This window comes from Oncorhynchus clarkii, chromosome 12 (assembly GCF_045791955.1).
Source record: "Oncorhynchus clarkii lewisi isolate Uvic-CL-2024 chromosome 12, UVic_Ocla_1.0, whole genome shotgun sequence".
NCBI classification, from domain to species: Eukaryota; Metazoa; Chordata; class Actinopteri; order Salmoniformes; family Salmonidae; genus Oncorhynchus; species Oncorhynchus clarkii.
In genome coordinates this window covers 77,118,077-77,137,241 of record NC_092158.1, presented here as the reverse complement: position 1 = coordinate 77,137,241, position 19,165 = coordinate 77,118,077, and the positions used below count along the sequence as shown (strand labels likewise).

General features: G+C 42.0%; 1 protein-coding gene across 1 annotated transcript; it reads left to right on the top strand.

The window, feature by feature from the left end:
* Positions 1-9,405: 9,405 nt before the first annotated feature.
* On the top strand, positions 9,406-14,301 carry LOC139421359 (retinal cone rhodopsin-sensitive cGMP 3',5'-cyclic phosphodiesterase subunit gamma-like). The gene is made up of 4 exons (XM_071172156.1): positions 9,406-9,482; positions 11,568-11,725; positions 11,903-11,943; positions 13,415-14,301. Exons 2-4 carry the CDS (start codon positions 11,580-11,582, stop codon positions 13,489-13,491), a joined length of 264 nt encoding a protein of 87 aa, XP_071028257.1. The 5' UTR covers positions 9,406-9,482; positions 11,568-11,579; the 3' UTR covers positions 13,492-14,301.
* Positions 14,302-19,165: the final 4,864 nt, after the last annotated feature.

Sequence of the window (19,165 nt, the reverse complement as noted above, 5' to 3'; positions counted from 1 at the left end):
GAATGTCCGAGTTACAGTTTTGACTTAAATCTACTTAAAAATCTATGACAAGACCTGAAAATGGTAGTCTAGCAATGATCAACAACCAATTTGACAGAGCTTGAAGAATTTGAAAAGAATAATGGGCAAATGTTGCGCAATCTAGGTGTGGAAATCTCTTAGAGACTTACCCAGAAAGACTCACAGCTGTAAATGCTTCCTAAGTTGTTTGACAAAGTATTGACTCAGGGGTGTGAATACTTATGTAAATGCAATATTTATGTATTTCATTATTTGCTAACATTTCTAAAAACATGTTTTTTACTTTGTAATTATGGCGTGTAGATGGGTGAGAAAAAAACTATTTAATCCATTTTGTATTTAGGCTGTAATACAACAACGTGGAATAAGTCAAGGTGTATAAATACTTTCAGAAGGCACTTTATTATATTCCTTTTTATATGAGAAGAAAATTCAGAATTATTAAAGGCAATTCTCTCTTTCTCTCTCTAGGAAGTGTGCCAGTTACTAAATGTGTCAATAAGGTGACAGGTCAGTGTTGGAATTCTATTTCAGGGTTGCTTGGCAATGGCAATTAAGGGGGATACGAAGGATTGTATGCAGTGTCACACATCTCACATGGTCTATCTGTCCAGACACCTTTGGTCTAGAACTGGGTGAGCTGAAACAAAGCTCCTCTCTTCCAGACAGTCCCATATGTTGATATTGGTTGATACAGTTGAAGTTTGAAGTTTACATACACTTAGGTTGGTGTCATTAAAACTAGTTTTTTAACCACTCCACACATTTCTTGTTAACAAACTATAGTTTGGCAAGTCGGTTAGGACATCTACTTTGTGCATGACACAAATCATTTTTCAACAATTGCTAACAGACAGATTATTTAACTTATAATTCAATATATCACAATTCCAGTGGGTCAGAAGTTTACATTCACTAAGTTGACTGTGCGTTTAAACAGGTTGGAAAATTCCAGAAAATTATGTCATGGCTTTAGAAGCTTCTGATAGGCTAATTGACATCATTTGAGTCAATTGGAGGTGTACCTGTGGATGTATTTCAAGGCCTACCTTCAAACTCAGTGCCTCTTTGCTTGACATTATGGGAAAATCCAAAGAAATCAGCCAGGACCTCGGAAACAGAATTGTAGACCTCCACAAGTCTGGTTCATCCTTGGGATAAGTTTCCAAACACCTGAAGGTACCACGTTCATCTGTACAAACAATAGTACGCAAGTATAAACACCATGGGACCACGCAGCCGTCATACCGATCACGAAGGAGACGCGTTCTGTCTCCTAGAGATGAACGTACTTTGGTGCGAAAAGTGCAAATCAATCCCAGAACAACTCAAAAGACATTGTGAAGATGCTGGAAGAAACAGGTACAAAAGTATCTATATCCACAGTAAAGCGAGTCCTATATCGACATATCCTGAAAGGCCGCTCAGCAAGGAAGAAGCCACTGCTCCAAAACTGGCATAAAGCCAGACTACGGTTTGCAACTGCACATGGGGACAAAGATCATACTTTTTGGAGAAATGTCCTCTGGTCTGATGAAACTAAAATAGAACTGTTTGGCCATAATGACCATCACTATGTTTGGAGGAAAAATGGGAAGCTGAAGAACACCATCCCAACCGTGATGCACGGGGGTGGCAGCATCATGTTGTGGGGATGCTTTGCTGTAGGAGGTACTGGTGCACTTTACAAAATAGATGACGTCATGAGGAAGGAAAATTATGTGGATATATTGAAGCAACATCTGAAGACATCAGTCAGGAAGTTAAAGCTTGGTCGCAAATGGGTCTTCCAAATGGACAATGACCACAAGCATACTTGCAAAGTTGTGTCGAAATGGCTTAAGGACAGCAAAGTCTAGGTATTGGAGTGGCCATCACAAAGCCCTGACCTCAATCCTATAGAAAATGTGTGGACAGAACTGAAAAAGCGTGTGCGAGCAAGGATCCTACAAACGTGACTCTGTTACACCAGCTCTGTCGGGAGGAATGGGCCAAAATTCACACAAACTTATTGTGGGAAGCTTGTGGAAGGCTATCTGAAATGTTTGACCCAAGTTAAACAATTTAAAGGCAATGCTACCAAATACTAATTAAGTGTATGTAAACTTCTGACCCACTGGGAATGTGATGAAAGAAATAAAAGCTGAAATAAATCATTCTCTCTACTATTATTATGCCATTTCAAATTAAAATAAAGTGGTGATCCTAACTGACCCAAAACAGGGCATTTTCAGGAATTGTGAAACTGTGTTTAAATGTATTTGGCTAAGCTGTATGTAAACTTCCAACTTCAACTGTATCCTATTGAATACAAGGCTTACTTAACAGGCATAATCCATGTCGGTTCTCTGTCCCATTTGGCAATGTTATAAACTACACACATAATGAACCTGAGACTAAATAAAAACAAACCAGTGCACCCAGTTCCTCTTCTTCATTTGTTTTGTGCGGCAGGTAGCGCCAACACTGTCTTCCATAAAAAATATTCCACTAAAGAGGAACAGTGGCATAAGATTCCAGCCTTATAATTAACTAGTGCCATTTAAATGGGTGTATAGGATAATGGATATCAAGAGTATAAATTGGTTGACTACACTAGATCTATGTTGGCAGATGAATTAGAGACACCTGTGACTGCTTCTAAATGTTAGCTTGTGTTCAGGTTAGGGCTGGGCAATATCGCTTAAAAACTCATATCTCTGTGTATTCAAACTTATGGGCGATTAACGATATACAGTACCAGTCAAAAGTTTGGACACACCTACTCATTCTATGGTTTTTCTTCATTTTTACTATTTTCTACATTGTAGAATAATGGTGAAGACATCAAAACTATGAAGTAACACATATGGAATCATGTAGTAACCAAAAATGTGTTAAACAATTCAAAATGTGTTATATTTGAGATTATTCAAATAGCCACCCTTTGCCTTGATGACAGCTTTGCACACTCTTAACCAGCTTCATGAGGTAGTCACCTGGAATGCATTTCAGTTAACAGGTGTGACTTGTTAATATGTTTGAGTCAATCAGTTTTGTTATGACAAGGTAGGGGTGGTATACAGAAGATAGCCATATTTGGTAAAAGACCAAGTCCATATTATGGCAAGAACAGCTCAAATAAGCAAAGAGAAATGACAATCCATCATTATTCTTAAACATGAAGGTTAGTCAATCCAGAAAATGTCAAGAACTTTGAAAGTTTCTTCCAAGTACAGTCGCAAAAACCACCATCAAGCGCTATGATAAAACTGGCTCTCATGAGGACCACCACAGGAAAGGAAGACCCAGAGTTACCTCTGCTGCAGAGGATAAGTTCATTAGAGTTAACTGCACCTCAGATTGCAGCCCAAAAAATGCTTCACAGAGTTCAAGTAACAAACACATCTCAACATCAACTGTTCAGATGAGACTGCATGAATCAGGCCTTCATGGTCAAATTGCTGCAAAGAAACCGCTACTAAAGGACAGCAATAAGAAGAAGAGACTATCTTGGGCCAAGAAACACGAGCAATGGACATTAGACCGGTGAAAATCGGTCCTTTGGTCTGATGAGTCCAAATTTGAGATAAACTATAACTATAACAATTGTTGAAAAAAATATAATTAGTAAAAATCTAAATAACTTGACAGATCTTCATTGTAAAGGGTTTAAACACTGTTTCCCATGCTTGTTCCATCAACCATAAACAATTCATGAACATGCACCTGTGGAACAGTCATTAAAACACTAACAGCTTACAGACGGTAGACAATTAAGGTCACAGTTATGAAAACTTATGACACTAAAGAGGCCTTTCTACTGACTGAAAAACACCCAAAGAAAGATGCCCAGAGTCCCTGCTCATCTGCGTTAACGTGCCTTAGACATGCTGCAAGGAGGAATGAGGACTGCAGATGTGGTCAGGGCAATACATTTCAATGTCTGTACACTGAGATACCTAAGACAGCGCTACAGGGAGACAGGATGGACAGTTGATCATCCTCGCAGTGGCAGACCACGTGTAACAACACCTGCACAGGATCGGTTCATCCAAACATCACACCTGAGGGACAGGTACAGGACGGCAACAACAACTGCCCGAGTTAAACCAGGAACGCACAATCCCTCCATCCGTGCTCAGACTCTCCGCAATTGACTGAGAGAGGCTGGACTGAGGGCTTGTAGGCCTGTTGTAAGGCATGTCCTCATCAGACATCACCGTCAACAACGTCACATATGGGCACAAACCCACCATCGCTGGACCAGACAGGACTGGCAAAAAGTGCTCTTCACTGACGAGTCACAGTTTTGTCTCACCGGGGGTGATGGTCGGATTCGCACTTATCATTGAAGGAATGAGCGTTACACCGAGGCCTGTACTCTGGAGCGGGATCGATTTGGAGGTGGAGGGTCCGTCATGGTCTGGGGCGGTGTGTCACAGCATCATCGGACATAGCTTGTTGTCATTGCAGGCAATCTCAAAGCTGTGCGTTACAGGGAAGACATCTTTCTCCCTCATGTAGTACCCTTCCTGCAGGCTCATTCTGACATGACCCTCCAGCATGACAATGCCACCAGCCATACTGCTCGTTCTGTGCATGATTTCCTGCAAGACAGGAATGTCAGTGTTCTGAAATGGCCAGCGAAGAGCCCAGATCTCAATCCTATTGAGCACGTCTGGGACCTGTTGGATTGGAGGGTGAGGGCTAGGGCCATTCCCCCAATAAATGTCTGGGAACTTGCAGGTGCCTTGGTGGAAGAGTGGGGTAACATCTCACAGCAAGAACTGGCAAATCTGGTGCAGTCCATGAGGACTTTTTTTTTGCTGAGTTTATTTGGTTCCAACCACTATGTCTTTGTGAAACGCAGAGTAGATGAACGGATGATCTCCGCATGTGTGGTTCCCACCGTGAAGCATGGAGGAGGAAGTGTGATGGTGCTTTTCTGGTGACACTGTCTGGGATTTATTTTGAATTCAAGGCACACTTAACCAGCATGGCTACCACAGCATTTTGCAGCGATAGGCCATCCCATCTGGTTTGTGCTTAGTGAGGCTATCATTTGTTTTTTCGACAGGACAATGACCCAACACACCTCCAGGCTGTGTAAGGGCTATTTGACCAAGGAGGAGAGTGATGGAGTTCTGCATCAAATGACCTGGCCTCCACAATCACCCGGCCTCAACCCAATTGAGATGGTTTGGGATTAGATGGACTGTAGAATGAAGGAAAAGCGGCCAACAAGTGCTCAGCATATGTGGGAACTCCTTCAATGTTGGAATAGCATTCCAGGTGAAGTTGGTTGAGAGAATTCCAAGCGTGTGCAAAGCTGTCATCAAGGCAAAGGGTGGCTACGTTGAAAGATCTAAAATATAAAACATTTGTAGATTTGTTTAACACTTTTTTGCTTACTACATGATTCCATATGTGTTATTCCATTGTTTTGATGTCTTCACTATTATTCTACAAAAACCCTTGAATGAGTAGGTGTCCTAACTTTTGACTGGTACTGTATATCTACATTTCTCTAAATAAGCTTTGTTGTACACTTAAAAGGTAAAATAGACTGCTTTTAAAACAGTCAGCAATAATGTTTGAATTCAGAGCTTGTAAAATTATACATAGGCTGAATATATGCCTTCCACAGCCATAAGACCCACTAATAATTTAATCATTTTATCAAAATATTTATACCTGCTTTTTTTGTGCAATAATCACTGATCTGGTTTTCAGGTCTGTCTATAAAAAGTGCCTCTTTGTTACATTCACTAATAATGTAGCAGGCATTATAGATAATTAACACCGATCTCATAAACAATCTCTCAAGCGAAAGCCCACGCGCTAATATTTTTATTTCTAGTTTAGCCAAATCGGATCTAGGTATAATCACAAGATTTGAATTCAGCTAAACAAGGCAAAACAGTTGAATTGTTATGAACACAACCTTCTGTCCGTCTTCAACTGTTTCAACAGCATGCTTGCCTGTCCAGTTTGTTCAGATGTTGAAATCAAGTGGCCTACCATATTTCTCAGAATGAGAACGAGTTGCCAATTCATAATACACAGTGGGGCAAAAAAGTATTTAGTCAGCCACTAATTGTGCAAGTTCTCCCACTTAAAAAGATGAGAGAGGCCTGTAATTTTCATCATAGGTACACTTCAACTATGACAGACAAATCACATTGTAGGATTTTTTATGAATTTATTTGCAAATTATGGTGGAAAATAAGTATTTGGTCAATAACAAAAGTTTATCTCAATACTTTGTTATATCCCCTTTGTTGGCAATGACAGAGGTCAAACGTTTTCTGTAAGTCTTCACAAGGTTTTCACACACTGTTGCTGGTATTTTGGCCCATTGCTCCATGCAGATCTCCTCTAGAGCAGTGATGTTTTGGGGCTGTTGCTGGGCAACACGGACTTTCAACTCCCTCCAAAGATTTCCTATGGGGTTGAGATCTGGAGACTGGCTAGGCCACTCCAGGACCTTGAAATGCTTCTTACGAAGCCACACCTTCGTTACCCAGGCGGTGTGTTTGGGATCATTGTCATGCTGAACGACCCAGCCACGTTTCATCTTCAATGCCCATGCTGATGGAAGGAGGTTTTCACTCAAAATCTCACGATACATGGCCCCATTCATTCTTTCCTTTACACGGATCAGTCGTCCTGGTCCCTTTGCAGAAAAACAGCCCCAAAGCATGATGTTCCCCCATGCTTCACAGTAGTTATTGTGTTCTTTGGATGCAACTCAGCATTCTTTGTCCTCCAAACACGACGAGTTGAGTTTTTACCAAAAAGTTATATTTTGGTTTCATCTGACCATATGACATTCTCCCAATCTTCTTCTGGATCATCCAAATGCTCTCTAGAAAACTTCAGACGGGCCTGGACATGTACTGGCTTAATATGCATGCAATGTTCTCAATGCAGCACAGCACAGAGGGCTTTAACATAACACACAATCTATATACATAAAAACAACAAGACAGTTCATGTATATGTATACATATACAGTTCACATATACAGACAGTTCATGTAGAATGCATACTGTGTGTTTGTCTGTCTATGTACTGCCTATAGTAAAGTCAAACCCCATCGAGGTAAATCAGTGCTAATTTCTTAACCCCTGTGTAATCTAATTATCCAAGTATTACTGTGAACACACATACAGAAAAGGCTGGGCCTGTGACTCTTAAAAGATTTACATATTGACCTACTAATACTAACACCATGCTTTGACCCTCTGTTGCTTTTAAAGTTAAATGTCAGTGTTGTTTATGGAAGAATGGTTGTCAACAGTTAATTGTCTTTTAACTGTCTGTCAGACAGGTTATCACTAAGAGATCCCTAATCACATCAACTGTGCTTAAAGAACATCTTGAACTATAGCTTCCTGACGTAGACTAATGCAATTTCTATTCTAGACATTTCGTCGACATTGATTTCATCTGTGCACAGACAAGAAAGTGAAAGACCAAGTGGCGTCTTCACAATGTATCAACAGAAAATGCAATATTCTGTTTATCCAATATTCTGTTTATCCAATGCTCTGTTTATCCAATATTCTGTTTATCCAATGTTCTGTTTATCCAATATTCTGTTTATCCAATATTCTGTTTATCCAATGCTCTGTTTATCCAATATTCTGTTTATCCAATGCTCTGTTTATCCAATATTCTGTTTATCCAATATTCTGTTTATCCAATGTTCTGTTTATCCAATATTCTGTTTATCCAATGCTCTGTTTATCCAATATTCTGTTTATCCAATGCTCTGTTTATCCAATATTCTGTTTATCCAATATTCTGTTTATCCAATGTTCTGTTTATCCAATGTTCTGTTTATCCAATGTTCTGTTTATCCAATATTCTGTTTATCCAATGCTCTGTTTATCCAATATTCTGTTTATCCAATGCTCTGTTTATCCAATATTCTGTTTATCCAATATTCTGTTTATCCAATGTTCTGTTTATCCAATGTTCTGTTTATTCAATGTTCTGTTTATCCAATGTTCTGTTTATCCAATGTTCTGTATGTAGTTACAGGATATTAGCTGTTTTTGTCACAGGTCAATAATTGAACAGAGAATCCAGATCTCTCTAAAGGGGTCAAGAAATGACCCAGTCCTAGCCTCATCAACCCAGGTACTGGCTGAGAGGCTGATCCATATCCATGCTTCTGAGTCTTTCAAATAAGGGTTTCTATAACTGGCCGGGACCTCAAAACCAGATCAGACCAGGGGTCTGGGTCAACATATCCAAGACTCAACTTGAGGAGCAATACGTATGACTACTTTTTTCCTCAGTAAAATCATTCATGTCAAAAAAGATCCAAATTATATGAAATATCTCTTATGAGACAAGGGCATATTGTCAACTTTGCTACCAATTCACCAATTATTGAAGTACTCATCCCCAGACCTCCATTATCAGGTGATGAAGTACTGTATATGAAATAGCTTCAGCTTCCTTTAAGGGCCCTTGGTCTGTCCTGAACCAAAGGGTCCTAAATCTCTAATCCAGATGTCCCCATTAACTGCAGGTCCATATTTGGCCACTTCACCATGCCAAGGTCAAGGTCAATGTCCTTGCACGTCAGAGCTCTGTGCTTAGACAGTCACGGTTAATTTACATTGACATTTTATGCATTTAGCAAATGCTCTTATCCAGAGTGACTTACAGTTAGTGCATTCATCTTAAGATAGCTAGGTGGGAAACACATATCACAGTCGTAGTAAGTACATTTCCCCATTAAATGGGCACCTTCCCATCTAATTATTCCCCATGGACATTAACATTTTTACCATATTCAACAAGGAAAAGTCAAATACAACACTACAGCCTCCCCCCATACAGAGGTTTTGATTCATGCTGCACTTCATTACTAATCCAAATAGCACTGGAGAAATGAATGGGGTAAAAAGAGTTTGATGTTGTGTAATGATCTTAAGTAGTGCTACACTTAAATTGTACTGTCTAGAGTATAAACTATAGGGATTTGGGAATTATCTACTGTTACAGTTTGTTGTATTTGATCTAAAACAAATTTCAGAACTATGACACAGTCTTTAAAGACAGTCTTTAAAGACCAATCACAGTGACAACGCAGACTCTTTAAAGACCCATCACATGGACCAGGAACGCAACCACATGCAGACAATGTCGACTCCTTTGACAAGCTTGACACGGGTGTGCCAAGGCTTAATGGGATAAGTTAGTTAAAAACACCATATTGACCTGCCTCACTGATGTCCCCACCCCCTCTGATGTCCAGGAATGGAGGTGGGGGGAGGGTGGTGAAGGAGCTGGCTGACCTTTTTGGAGACCATGCGACTGGAAACCAGGAGACTGCAGGATTAAGAATCAGGGGTATTTAAACGAAGGCCGGTTCCTCGTGTTCATTTTGCTCTTGGACTGACATGCAGCAGTAGCTCTCATTTCGAGACAGAAGCTCCTTGGAACATTTGTGAAATTAGGTGAGGCAGATACTTTTTATGCATTTATTTATTTAACCCTTATTTTCCAGGTAAGTTGACTGAGAACACATTCTCATTTACCACAACGACCTGGGGAATAGTTATTGCTACTTTTCTTTATTATTCCTTAGAAATAATACATTATTACTACTTAATTACATATCGCTAATATAGATGAATACATTAGTGCTACAGTATGAGTACACATCACTTGTAAAGGAAGATTTCCAAGAGTATCAAGCAGGAACATCTAAGATTGTGATTGATTGACTCATGCAAATCTAACACCTGTAGCCATGATGCAGAATGTACATGCATATGTAATTGTAGCTCACCTGCTCAATGGAGAATTCTAGCATGATAGCAATGAGTGTGCTTTCAGATTGGGAAGTGAAATGTGGAATCCATTTGTGTGGTAGACAGAAGTCCACATAGCTACAAACGTGTGCATCTTGACTCTAAAATCATTGGCAGATTAGAAGCAGCAAGTTCCAATGTCCATACTAGAGTACCATTAAGGCATGCCCAATGCATTGCTTCACACTCAGTGGTATGCTAGTGTTGGTATTGGAACAGCTGAGATTTGTTTTATAATAGTGCAGTGGGAACTAGGTGGGAAAACATTTGTTCCAATCAATTGATAAATGATGTGACTGTAGAAACAGTTGACCTGCAGAAATCAAATTCTGCTCCTTAGGGGGACATTTGAAAACTGCAGTGCAACATCTAAGAAGTTGTAAAACAATGACAGGATTTTCAATGTGCATCCAAAACGTCCAGTGGAAGGCAGATATCTGAGAGAGAGCAGACACCACATTCCTAGAGAGAGAGGCTAGACTTACCTGTTAGAAGCAGAGACTGAAATCACAACAACAGATGCTTTTGCGCAGCTTTACAGATCTCTATCCACTCTGGATGGGTATTAGGCAGCAGCATAGGGAGAGCCAGATCTGGGATCTCATGCAGGTGCAGCATCTGTTGAGTTACACACCGTGTCCTGGTAAAGTGAGCTCCATCCACGTCATTATGTTAACAGGATTATGGAGCTCCCAGGTTCAGGGAAGGGGGTACTCAGGAGACAGATTAGGAGGATACTGCTTAAACGGATGAAGAAGAACAGGAACAAGGACAGAGTGTGGCCTCACCTGTTGTCCAGTATAGTGTCTGAGCCACTAAAGAGATTGGCAGGCCAGCCACTGCCGGTCTCAATACCATCATTTACTGACGCCCGTCCCAACTTCCTTACTAAGTCATAAGGATCAACCTTTTTTTCACTGACGACATCAAAGGATCTTAAATCAGATGCACAGTAGTGAAGATTTAATTTACATTAGTGTTACAATGCTATATGCATGTATATACATTTAGTGGGGGCTAGTCAAATCAATACTTTAGTCAGGTGTAAATAATTGATCATGTAAAATCAGACATCCAATAAGTCCATGCTAAGAAAGGAGTATATCCAGGGTCAAGACAATGTACCAACCCAAATGGGAAAGATGTTTTGAAAAATATATTATGGGACTGAGAAATTAAGGAGTTGATTTCCCCCCTTCCTTCGTGATCTAAGCAATTGCGTGTGACACAGAGGACATTCCTGGGATTTAAGAAGGGCAATTCATCAAATTGGGTTTTATATGCAATCAGAGATAATCTGGCTGTTTAGCCAAATCCCCCTAATCTATCCTGATTACCAGTAAGGTGGCTGGAGGGAGCCTGGCAGAGAGATAGAGATTAGCAGAAAGGCAGCAGTAGAGAAGAAGAGAGGGGGGTGGACAGACCTGAAGTGAAGTTAAACTAGCCGGGATAGACGTAGAAAATGGGAGTGAGGATAATACAAAATTGAGGGAAATTAATGATTTTCTGGCCAACACTATAACAGCGCACTCTCTCTCTTTCTAATGGGATTTATTGGCTTGGGAAACATGTTTACATTACCAAAGCAAGTGAAATAAACAAAAATTAAATAAACAATCAGAAATTAAGAGTAATCATTATACTCACAAAAATTTCAAAAGAATAGAGACATTTCAAATGTTATATTATGTACAGTCTTGTAACAATCTCTGTCTCTCTCTGTGTCAGACCTCAGCAGAAATGAACACAGCTCCCCCTGCAGGAAGCGCCCTGGCAACGCCCGCCGGAACAGCTGGCCCAACCACCCCCAAGAAGGGACCCCCCAAGTTCAAGCAGAGGCAAACCCGTACATTCAAGAGCAAGGCCCCCAAGCCTGGCCAGAAAGGGTGAGAATCTCTCTCTGTCATCACACATTCACAGATACACACAAACTCCACACACAACCGTTCCACATATTCACACGAACAAGCACTCCATTTTCTCACATTCTCAAACCTTTATAAATGCAGACAGACAAATTCTAGAATCTGTAAGATACTAACATGTTTCCTTGTCAATTGCAGATTTGGTGATGACATCCCAGGCATGGAGGGTCTTGGCACAGGTAACTTTGATATTCCATCTGCAATCATCAGTAGTCATGTTTGTTCATCTATATATTTGTATTTCTACTTTCAGTATACAGCGCCTTCAGAGAGTATTCATACCTCTTGAATTATCCCACATTTAGTTGTTACAGCCTGAATTAAAAATGGATTAAAAAATAAAAAAATCTCACACATCTACACACAATACCCCACAATGACAAAGAGAAAACATCTTTCGAGACATTTTTGCAAATGTAATGAAAATAAGTATAAGTACATAGGTTTTCACTCCCCTGAGTCAATTACATGTTCGAATCACCTTTGGCAGCAATAACAGCTATGAGTTTTCTTGGTAAGTCTCAGAGTTTTGCACAATATTTTCCAATTATTATTTTCAAAATTAAGCTCTGTCAAATTGGTTGTTGATCATTGCTAGACAACCATTTTCAAGCAGATTTAAGTCAAAACTGTAACTCGGACACTTAGGAACATACACTGTCTTCTCGGTAAGCAACTCCAGTGTAAGTTATTGTCCTGATGAAATGTGAATTCATCTCCCAGTGTCTGGTGGAAGCAGACTGAACCAGGTTTTCCCCTAGGATTTTTCCTGTTCTTCGCTCCATTACATTTCCTTTTTACCCTGTAAACTCCCCAGTCCTTAACGATTACAAGCATACCCATAACATGATGCAACAACGACTATACTTGAAAATATGGAGAGTGGTACTCAGTAATTGTTGTATTGGATTTGTCCCAAACATAACACTTTGTATTCAAGACAAAAAGTTAACTGCTTTGCCACATTTTTTGCAGTTTTACTTTAGCGCCTTGTTGCATGTTTTAGAATATTTTTTATTCTGTACAGAGGTCGTTCTTTTCACTCTGTCAATTAGGTTAGTATTGTGGAGTAAGTACAATGTTGTTGATCCATCCTCAGTTTTTAAAGTCACAATTGGCCTCATGGTGAAATCCCTGAGCGGTTTCCTTCCTCTCCGGCAGCTGAGTTAGGAAGGACGCCTGTATCTTTGTAAAGACTGGGTGTATTGACACACCATTCAAAGTGAAATTAATAACTTCACCATGCTCAAAGGGATACTCAATGTCTGCTTTTATTATTTTATAGGTGCCCTTTGTACAGATAATTTTATGTGTGGGGTAGAGAGATGAGGTAGTCATTTAAAAATGATGTTAAACACTATTATTGCACACAGAGTGAGTCTATCCAAGAAAATGTATTGACTCAAGGCATTTCAGATTTTAATTTTTAATTAATTTGTAAAAATTTTGAAAAACATAATTCCACTTTGACATTATGGGGTATTGTGTGTTTTAATCCATTTTCAATTCAGGCTGTAACACAACAAAATGTGGAATTCCTTCTGAAGGCACTGTATATCGACAACCAAGACAACCAACAAGTGTTCCTTGCCCTTTTTAATCAACTGGACAATCAATAGTAATTATTTCTCCCTCTCTCATTCTCTCTAGACATAGCAGTGGTCTGCCCATGGGAGGCCTACGGCGACATGGAGCTCAGTGATCTGGCCAAATATGGAATCATCTAAGACTGCTGTCTCCTGCCTTCCCTTAACCTCTACGCTCTTGACCCTTTCCTTCTGTGTTAGTCTGGCGCGCCACCATAAGGCGACTGGCCATCCCCCTAAAGTCGTCTCGTCACTCCACGCTGTTCTTAAGTCTGTTGTGGTCAGGCACTGCGGCCTGAAAGACCACATACGGTGGGCAGACGGAACACTGAACTGTTTATTTTTATTATTATCATATAATAGTATTATACTGTATTTTATACAGGACATAAGAGATACTTGATGTGATACAACAAGACCACCCCCACCCCTCTCTACATTAGCCGACCTCGGCTCCCCCTTCCCTCTATCCTTTTGTAATCACTCAGATCCCGTTAGTCCCCCAATTCCTCTGTGAACCATCAACCACAGCAATGGACGCAAGCAAAGACTAGCTATGACTAGCTTGTACTTGCTTATAGTCTACTACAGAACTGTAAATATGTCTCTGTTTCCAATGCAACCTCTACCTTCGTTACCCTCCCTTTTTACCCCAATCTCTTTTTTTGCATTGTGTTTTTTACTTGTTGCTGATAAGGTGTGCTACTGTGAACACACAGGAAACGAAAGGGATGAGACCAGGGAGGAGGGTGTGTGATGCTTTGTCATAGATCATTATGGTGAAGGCATTCCCTGTTATCCCTGTGGTGCTACCACACTGCCCCCTTCTTAGTGTACGGTATGGCACCAAACATAATATAAATATATTGATGTGTTACAAACACATATTACCGAATGTGTATGTGTGATTGTATGTCCTGATAGATCCATTAAAGTTTTTATTTTCAATAATCATGTTGTCCTTTCTTTCTTCTGTCATCTCTGAGAAAATATGAGAAAATACAACCCCTCCCATTTTCACTAACATCTGACATTCTTTTGAAGAACATTCATTAAGAACAGCAATGAACATTCATAAGCATATAATTCAACCATATTTTTTTCTACATTGCTCCACCATAACATACTGTAGTTTGAAACTTTAACAAATGTACAGTACCAATCAAAAGTTTGGACACACCCACTCATTCAAGGATTTTCCTTTATTTTTACTATTTTCTACATTGTAGAAAAAGAGTGAAGACATCAAAACGATGAAATAACACATATGGAATCATGTAGTATGTCACACCCTGACCATAGTTTGCTTTGTATGTTTCTATGTTTTGGTTGGTCAGGGTGTGAGCTGGGTGGGCATTCTATGTTACATGTCTAGTTTGTCTATTTCTATGTTTCGGCCTAGTATGGTTCTCAATCAGAGGCAGGTGTCATTAGTTGTCTCTGATTGAGAATCATACTTAGGTAGCCTGGGTTGCACTGTTTGTTTGTGGGTGATTGTCTATGTTAGTGGCTTGGATCAGCACAGGTCTCATTTGTAGCTTCACGGTCGTATTTGGTTTATTGTTTTGTGTTACTCTTTTGTATAGTGTTCAGTGTTCTCTTTATTAAAGATTTACCATGGACACTTACCACGCCGCATTTTGGTCCGATTCTCCTTCACATACAGAAAACCTTGACATAGTAACCCAAAAAGTGTTAAACAAATCAAAATCTATTTTATATTTGAGATTCTTCAAAGTAGCCACCCTTTGCCTAGATGACAGCTTTGCACACTGTTGGCATTCTTGCAACCAGCCTCATGAGGTAGTCACCTGGAATGCGTTTCATTTAACAGGTGTGCCTAATTTGTGAAATTTCTTTCCTTCTTAATGTGTTTGAGCCAAACAGTTGTGTTGTGACAAGGTAGGGGTGGTATACAGAAGACAGCCCTATTTGGTAAAAGACCAAGTCTATATTATGGCAAGAACAGCTCAAATAAGTAAGAGATGACAATCCATCATTACTTTAAGGCATTGAGGTCAGTCAATACGGAAAATGTCAAGAACTTTAAAAGTTTCTTCAAGTGCTGTCACAGATGTCGTCTGGAGATAGAGAGGAGGACCAAGATGCGGCGTGGTAAGTGTTCGTCATTTTAATGGAAAAACTGAACACTACAAAACAACAAAGTGACAACCGTGACGCTAAAGAAACACTGTGCTAACAAGCAACATAACATAGACAATCACCCACAACCCACAGTGACAAAACAGGCTACCTAAATATGGTTCCCAATCAGAGACAATGACTAACACCTGCCTCTGATTGAGAACCATATCAGGCCAAACACAGAAACAGACAAACTAGATATACAACATAGAATGCCCACTCAGATCACACCCTGACCAAACAAAACATATAAACATACAAAGCAAACTATGGTCAGGGCGTGACGTGCTTTCGGGGGGCTGCCCTATAGCACACCGGGCTATGGGCACATACTGGCGACACCGTGCGCTTAACCGCATAACACGGTGCCTGACCAGTAACACGCTGCTTATAATAAGCACGAGGAGTGAGCTCAGGTCTGCTACCTGGCTTAGCCACACTCCCTGTGTGCCCCCCCCAAAAAACATTTTGGGGGCTGCCTCTTGTACCTGTGCGCTGCCGTGCTGCCTCCTCATATCGCCTCCGCTCATCTTTCGCTGCCTCCAGCTCTGCTTTGGGGCGGCGATATTCCCCAGCCTGTGCCCAGGGTCCTTCTCTGTTTAAAATCCCCTCCCATGTCCAGGAGTGCTGAAATTTCGGCCGCTGCTGCTGCCCGTTACCACGCCGCTTGGTCCCTTTGTGGTGGGTGTTTGTTTCCGTGTGAGTGTTTGTCGCCACACAGTACTGTTTCGGTTTTCGTTTTCATCACATTGTTTATTGTTTTGTATTTTAGTGTTCAGTTAGTTTTTAATAAATCGTCATGAACACTTACCACGCTGCATCTTGGTCCGATCCTTACTCCTCTTCAGACGAAGAGGACGAAGAGGAAATCTGCCGTTACAAGGGCAGTCGCAAAAACCATCAAGCGCAATGATGAAACCGGCTCTCATGAGGTCCGCCACAGGAAAGGAAGACCTAGAGTTACCTCTGCAGCAGAGGGTAAATTCATTAGAGTTAACTGCACCTCAAATTGCAGCCCCAAAAATGCTTCACAGAGTTCAAGTAACAGACACATCTCAACATCAACTGTTCAGAGGATACTGCGTGAATCACGCCTTCATGGTCAAATTGCTGCAAAGAAGCCACTACTAAATGACACCAATAATAAGAAGAGACTTGCTTGGGCCAAGAAACACGAGCAATGGACAATTGGATACCACGAAAAAGGGGTAAAAAGACTGGTGGAAATCTGTGCTTTGTCTGATGACTCCAAATTTGAGATTTTTGGTTGTGAGACGCAAATGAGGTGAACGGATGATTTCTGCGTGTGTGGTTCCCACAGTGAAGCATGGAGGAGGTGGTGTGATGGTCCTTTGCTGGTGACTGTGATGTGTCGGAGGAAATATAAAATATATTTTGATTTGTTTAACACTTTTTTGGTTACTAAATGATTCCATAGGTGTTATTTCATCGTTTTGATATCTTCACTATTATTCTACAATGTAGAAAATAGTAAAAATAAAGAAAATGTCACGCCCTGGTCTTAGTATTTTGTGTTTTCTTTATTATTTTGATCAGGCCAGGGTGTGACATGGGTTATTTATGTGGTGTGTTTTGTCTGGGGTTGTTTGTAGTAATGGGATTGTGGTTAGAGTAGTACTCTAGGTAAGTCTATGGTTGCCTAGAGTGGTTCTCAATCAGAGGCAGGTGTTTATCGTTGTCTCTCGTTGTCTCTTTATTAAAGAACCATGAGTAATAACCACGCTGCGTTTTGGTCCGATCCTTGCTACACCTCCTCTTCAGAGGAGGAGGAAGAAGAAAACCGTAACAGAATCACCCACCACAAAAGGACCAAGCGGCGTGGTGACAGGCAGTGGCAGCAGGAGCAACAAAGTCTGGATTATACGACTTGGGAGGAAATAGACAGGTGGGCGGTCGACCCAGGGAGAGTGCCGGAGCCCGTCTGGGATTCGCTGGAGCAGTGCGAGGAGGGTTATAGGAGAATGGAGTTGGAGAGACGAACACGGCGGCGTGGAAGGAAGCCCGAGAGTCAGCCCCCAAAAATTTTTTGGGGGGGCACACAGGGAGTATGGCGACGCCAGGTAGAAGACCTGCGCCAACTTCCTGTGCTTACCGGGGGGCTAGAGAGACCGGGCAGGCACCGTGTTATGCTGTGGTGCGCACGGTGTCTCCAGTGCGGGTGCACAGCCCGGTGCGGTACATACCAGCTCTGCGTATCGGCCGGGCTAGAGTAAGCATCGAGCCAAGTGTCATGAAGCCGGCTCTACGCATCTGGTCTCCAGTGCGTCTCCTTGGGCCGGCTTACATGGCACCAGCCGTGCGCTCGGTGTCCCCGGTGTTCGCCTGCATAGCCCAGTGCGGGCTATTCCACCTCGCCGCACTGGCAGGGCGACCGGGAGCATTCAACCAGGTAAGGTTGGGCAGGCTCGGTGCTCAAGAGCTCCAGAGCGCCTGCCCGGTCCGGTCTATCCAGTACCACCTCCACGCACCTGCCCTCCGGTGGCAGCTCCCCGCACCAGGCTTCCTGTGCGTGTCCTCGGCCCAGTACCACCAGTGCCAGCACCACGCACCAGGCTTCCTGTGCGTGTTCTCGGCCCAGTACCACCAGTGCCAGCACCACGCACCAGGTCTTCAGTGCCCTTCGCCTGTCTATCGCTGTCAGAGCCTTCCTCCTCTACATCGCTGCCGGAGTCTCCCGCCTGTCTAGCGCTGCCAGAGCCTTCCTCCTCTACAGCGCTGCCGGAGTCTCCCGCCTGTTTAGCGCTGCCAGAGCCTTCCTCCTCTACAGCGCTGCTGGAGTCTCCTGCCTGTTCAGCGCAGCCAGAGCTGCCAGTCTGCAAGGAGCTGCCAGTCTGCAAGGAGCTGCCAGTCTGCAAGGAGCTGCCAGTCTGCCAGGAGCTGCCAGAGCTGCCAGTCTGCAAGGAGCCGCCAAAGCCGCCAGTCTGCATGGAGCAGCCAGAGCCGCCAGTCAGCATGGAGCAGCCAGAGCCGCCAGTCAGCATGGAGCAGCCAGAGCCGCCAGTCAGCATGGAGCAGCCAGAGCCGCCAGTCAGCATGGAGCAGCCAGAGCCGCCAGTCAGCATGGAGCCGCCAGAGCCGCCAGTCAGCATGGAGCAGCCAGAGCCGTTTCTGTCACGGTCTTAGTATTTTGTGTATCTTTATTATTTTGATCAGGCCAGGGTGTGACATGGGTTATTTAAGTGGTGTGCTTTGTCTGGGGTTGTTTGTAGTAATGGGATTGTGGTTAGAGTAGTACTCTAGGTAAGTCTATGGTTGCCTAGAGTGGTTCTCAATCAGAGGCAGGTGTTTATTGTTGTCTCTGATTGGGAACCATATTTAGGCAGCCATATTCTTTGAGTGTTTCGTGGGTGATTGTTCCTGTCTCTGTGTTTGCACCAGATAGGGCTGTTTTGGTTTTTTCACATTTCTTGGTTTTGTTAGTCTATTCATGTGTAGTTTCTTTATTAAAGAACCATGAGTAAAACCACTCTGCGTTTTGGTCCGATCCTTGCTACACCTCCTCTTCAGAGGAGGAGGAAGAAAACCGTAACAGAAAAACCCTTGAATGAGTAGGTGTCCAAACTTTTGACTGGTACTGTATATATTTCTCACAACTGGTTACTATGTTAGGTTTTTCCCAAACATACTGTACATGTCCTTATCTCAGAAA

Bases quoted from the DNA above. Each gene is read 5' to 3' on its own strand.
- LOC139421359 (XM_071172156.1), top strand. From the start codon at position 11,580: ATGAACACAGCTCCCCCTGCAGGAAGCGCCCTGGCAACGCCCGCCGGA. The intron at 11,726-11,902 runs GTGAGAATCTCT...TGTCAATTGCAG, and splicing joins CCCAAGCCTGGCCAGAAAGG to ATTTGGTGATGACATCCCAG. The intron at 11,944-13,414 runs GTAACTTTGATA...CATTCTCTCTAG, and splicing joins CATGGAGGGTCTTGGCACAG to ACATAGCAGTGGTCTGCCCA.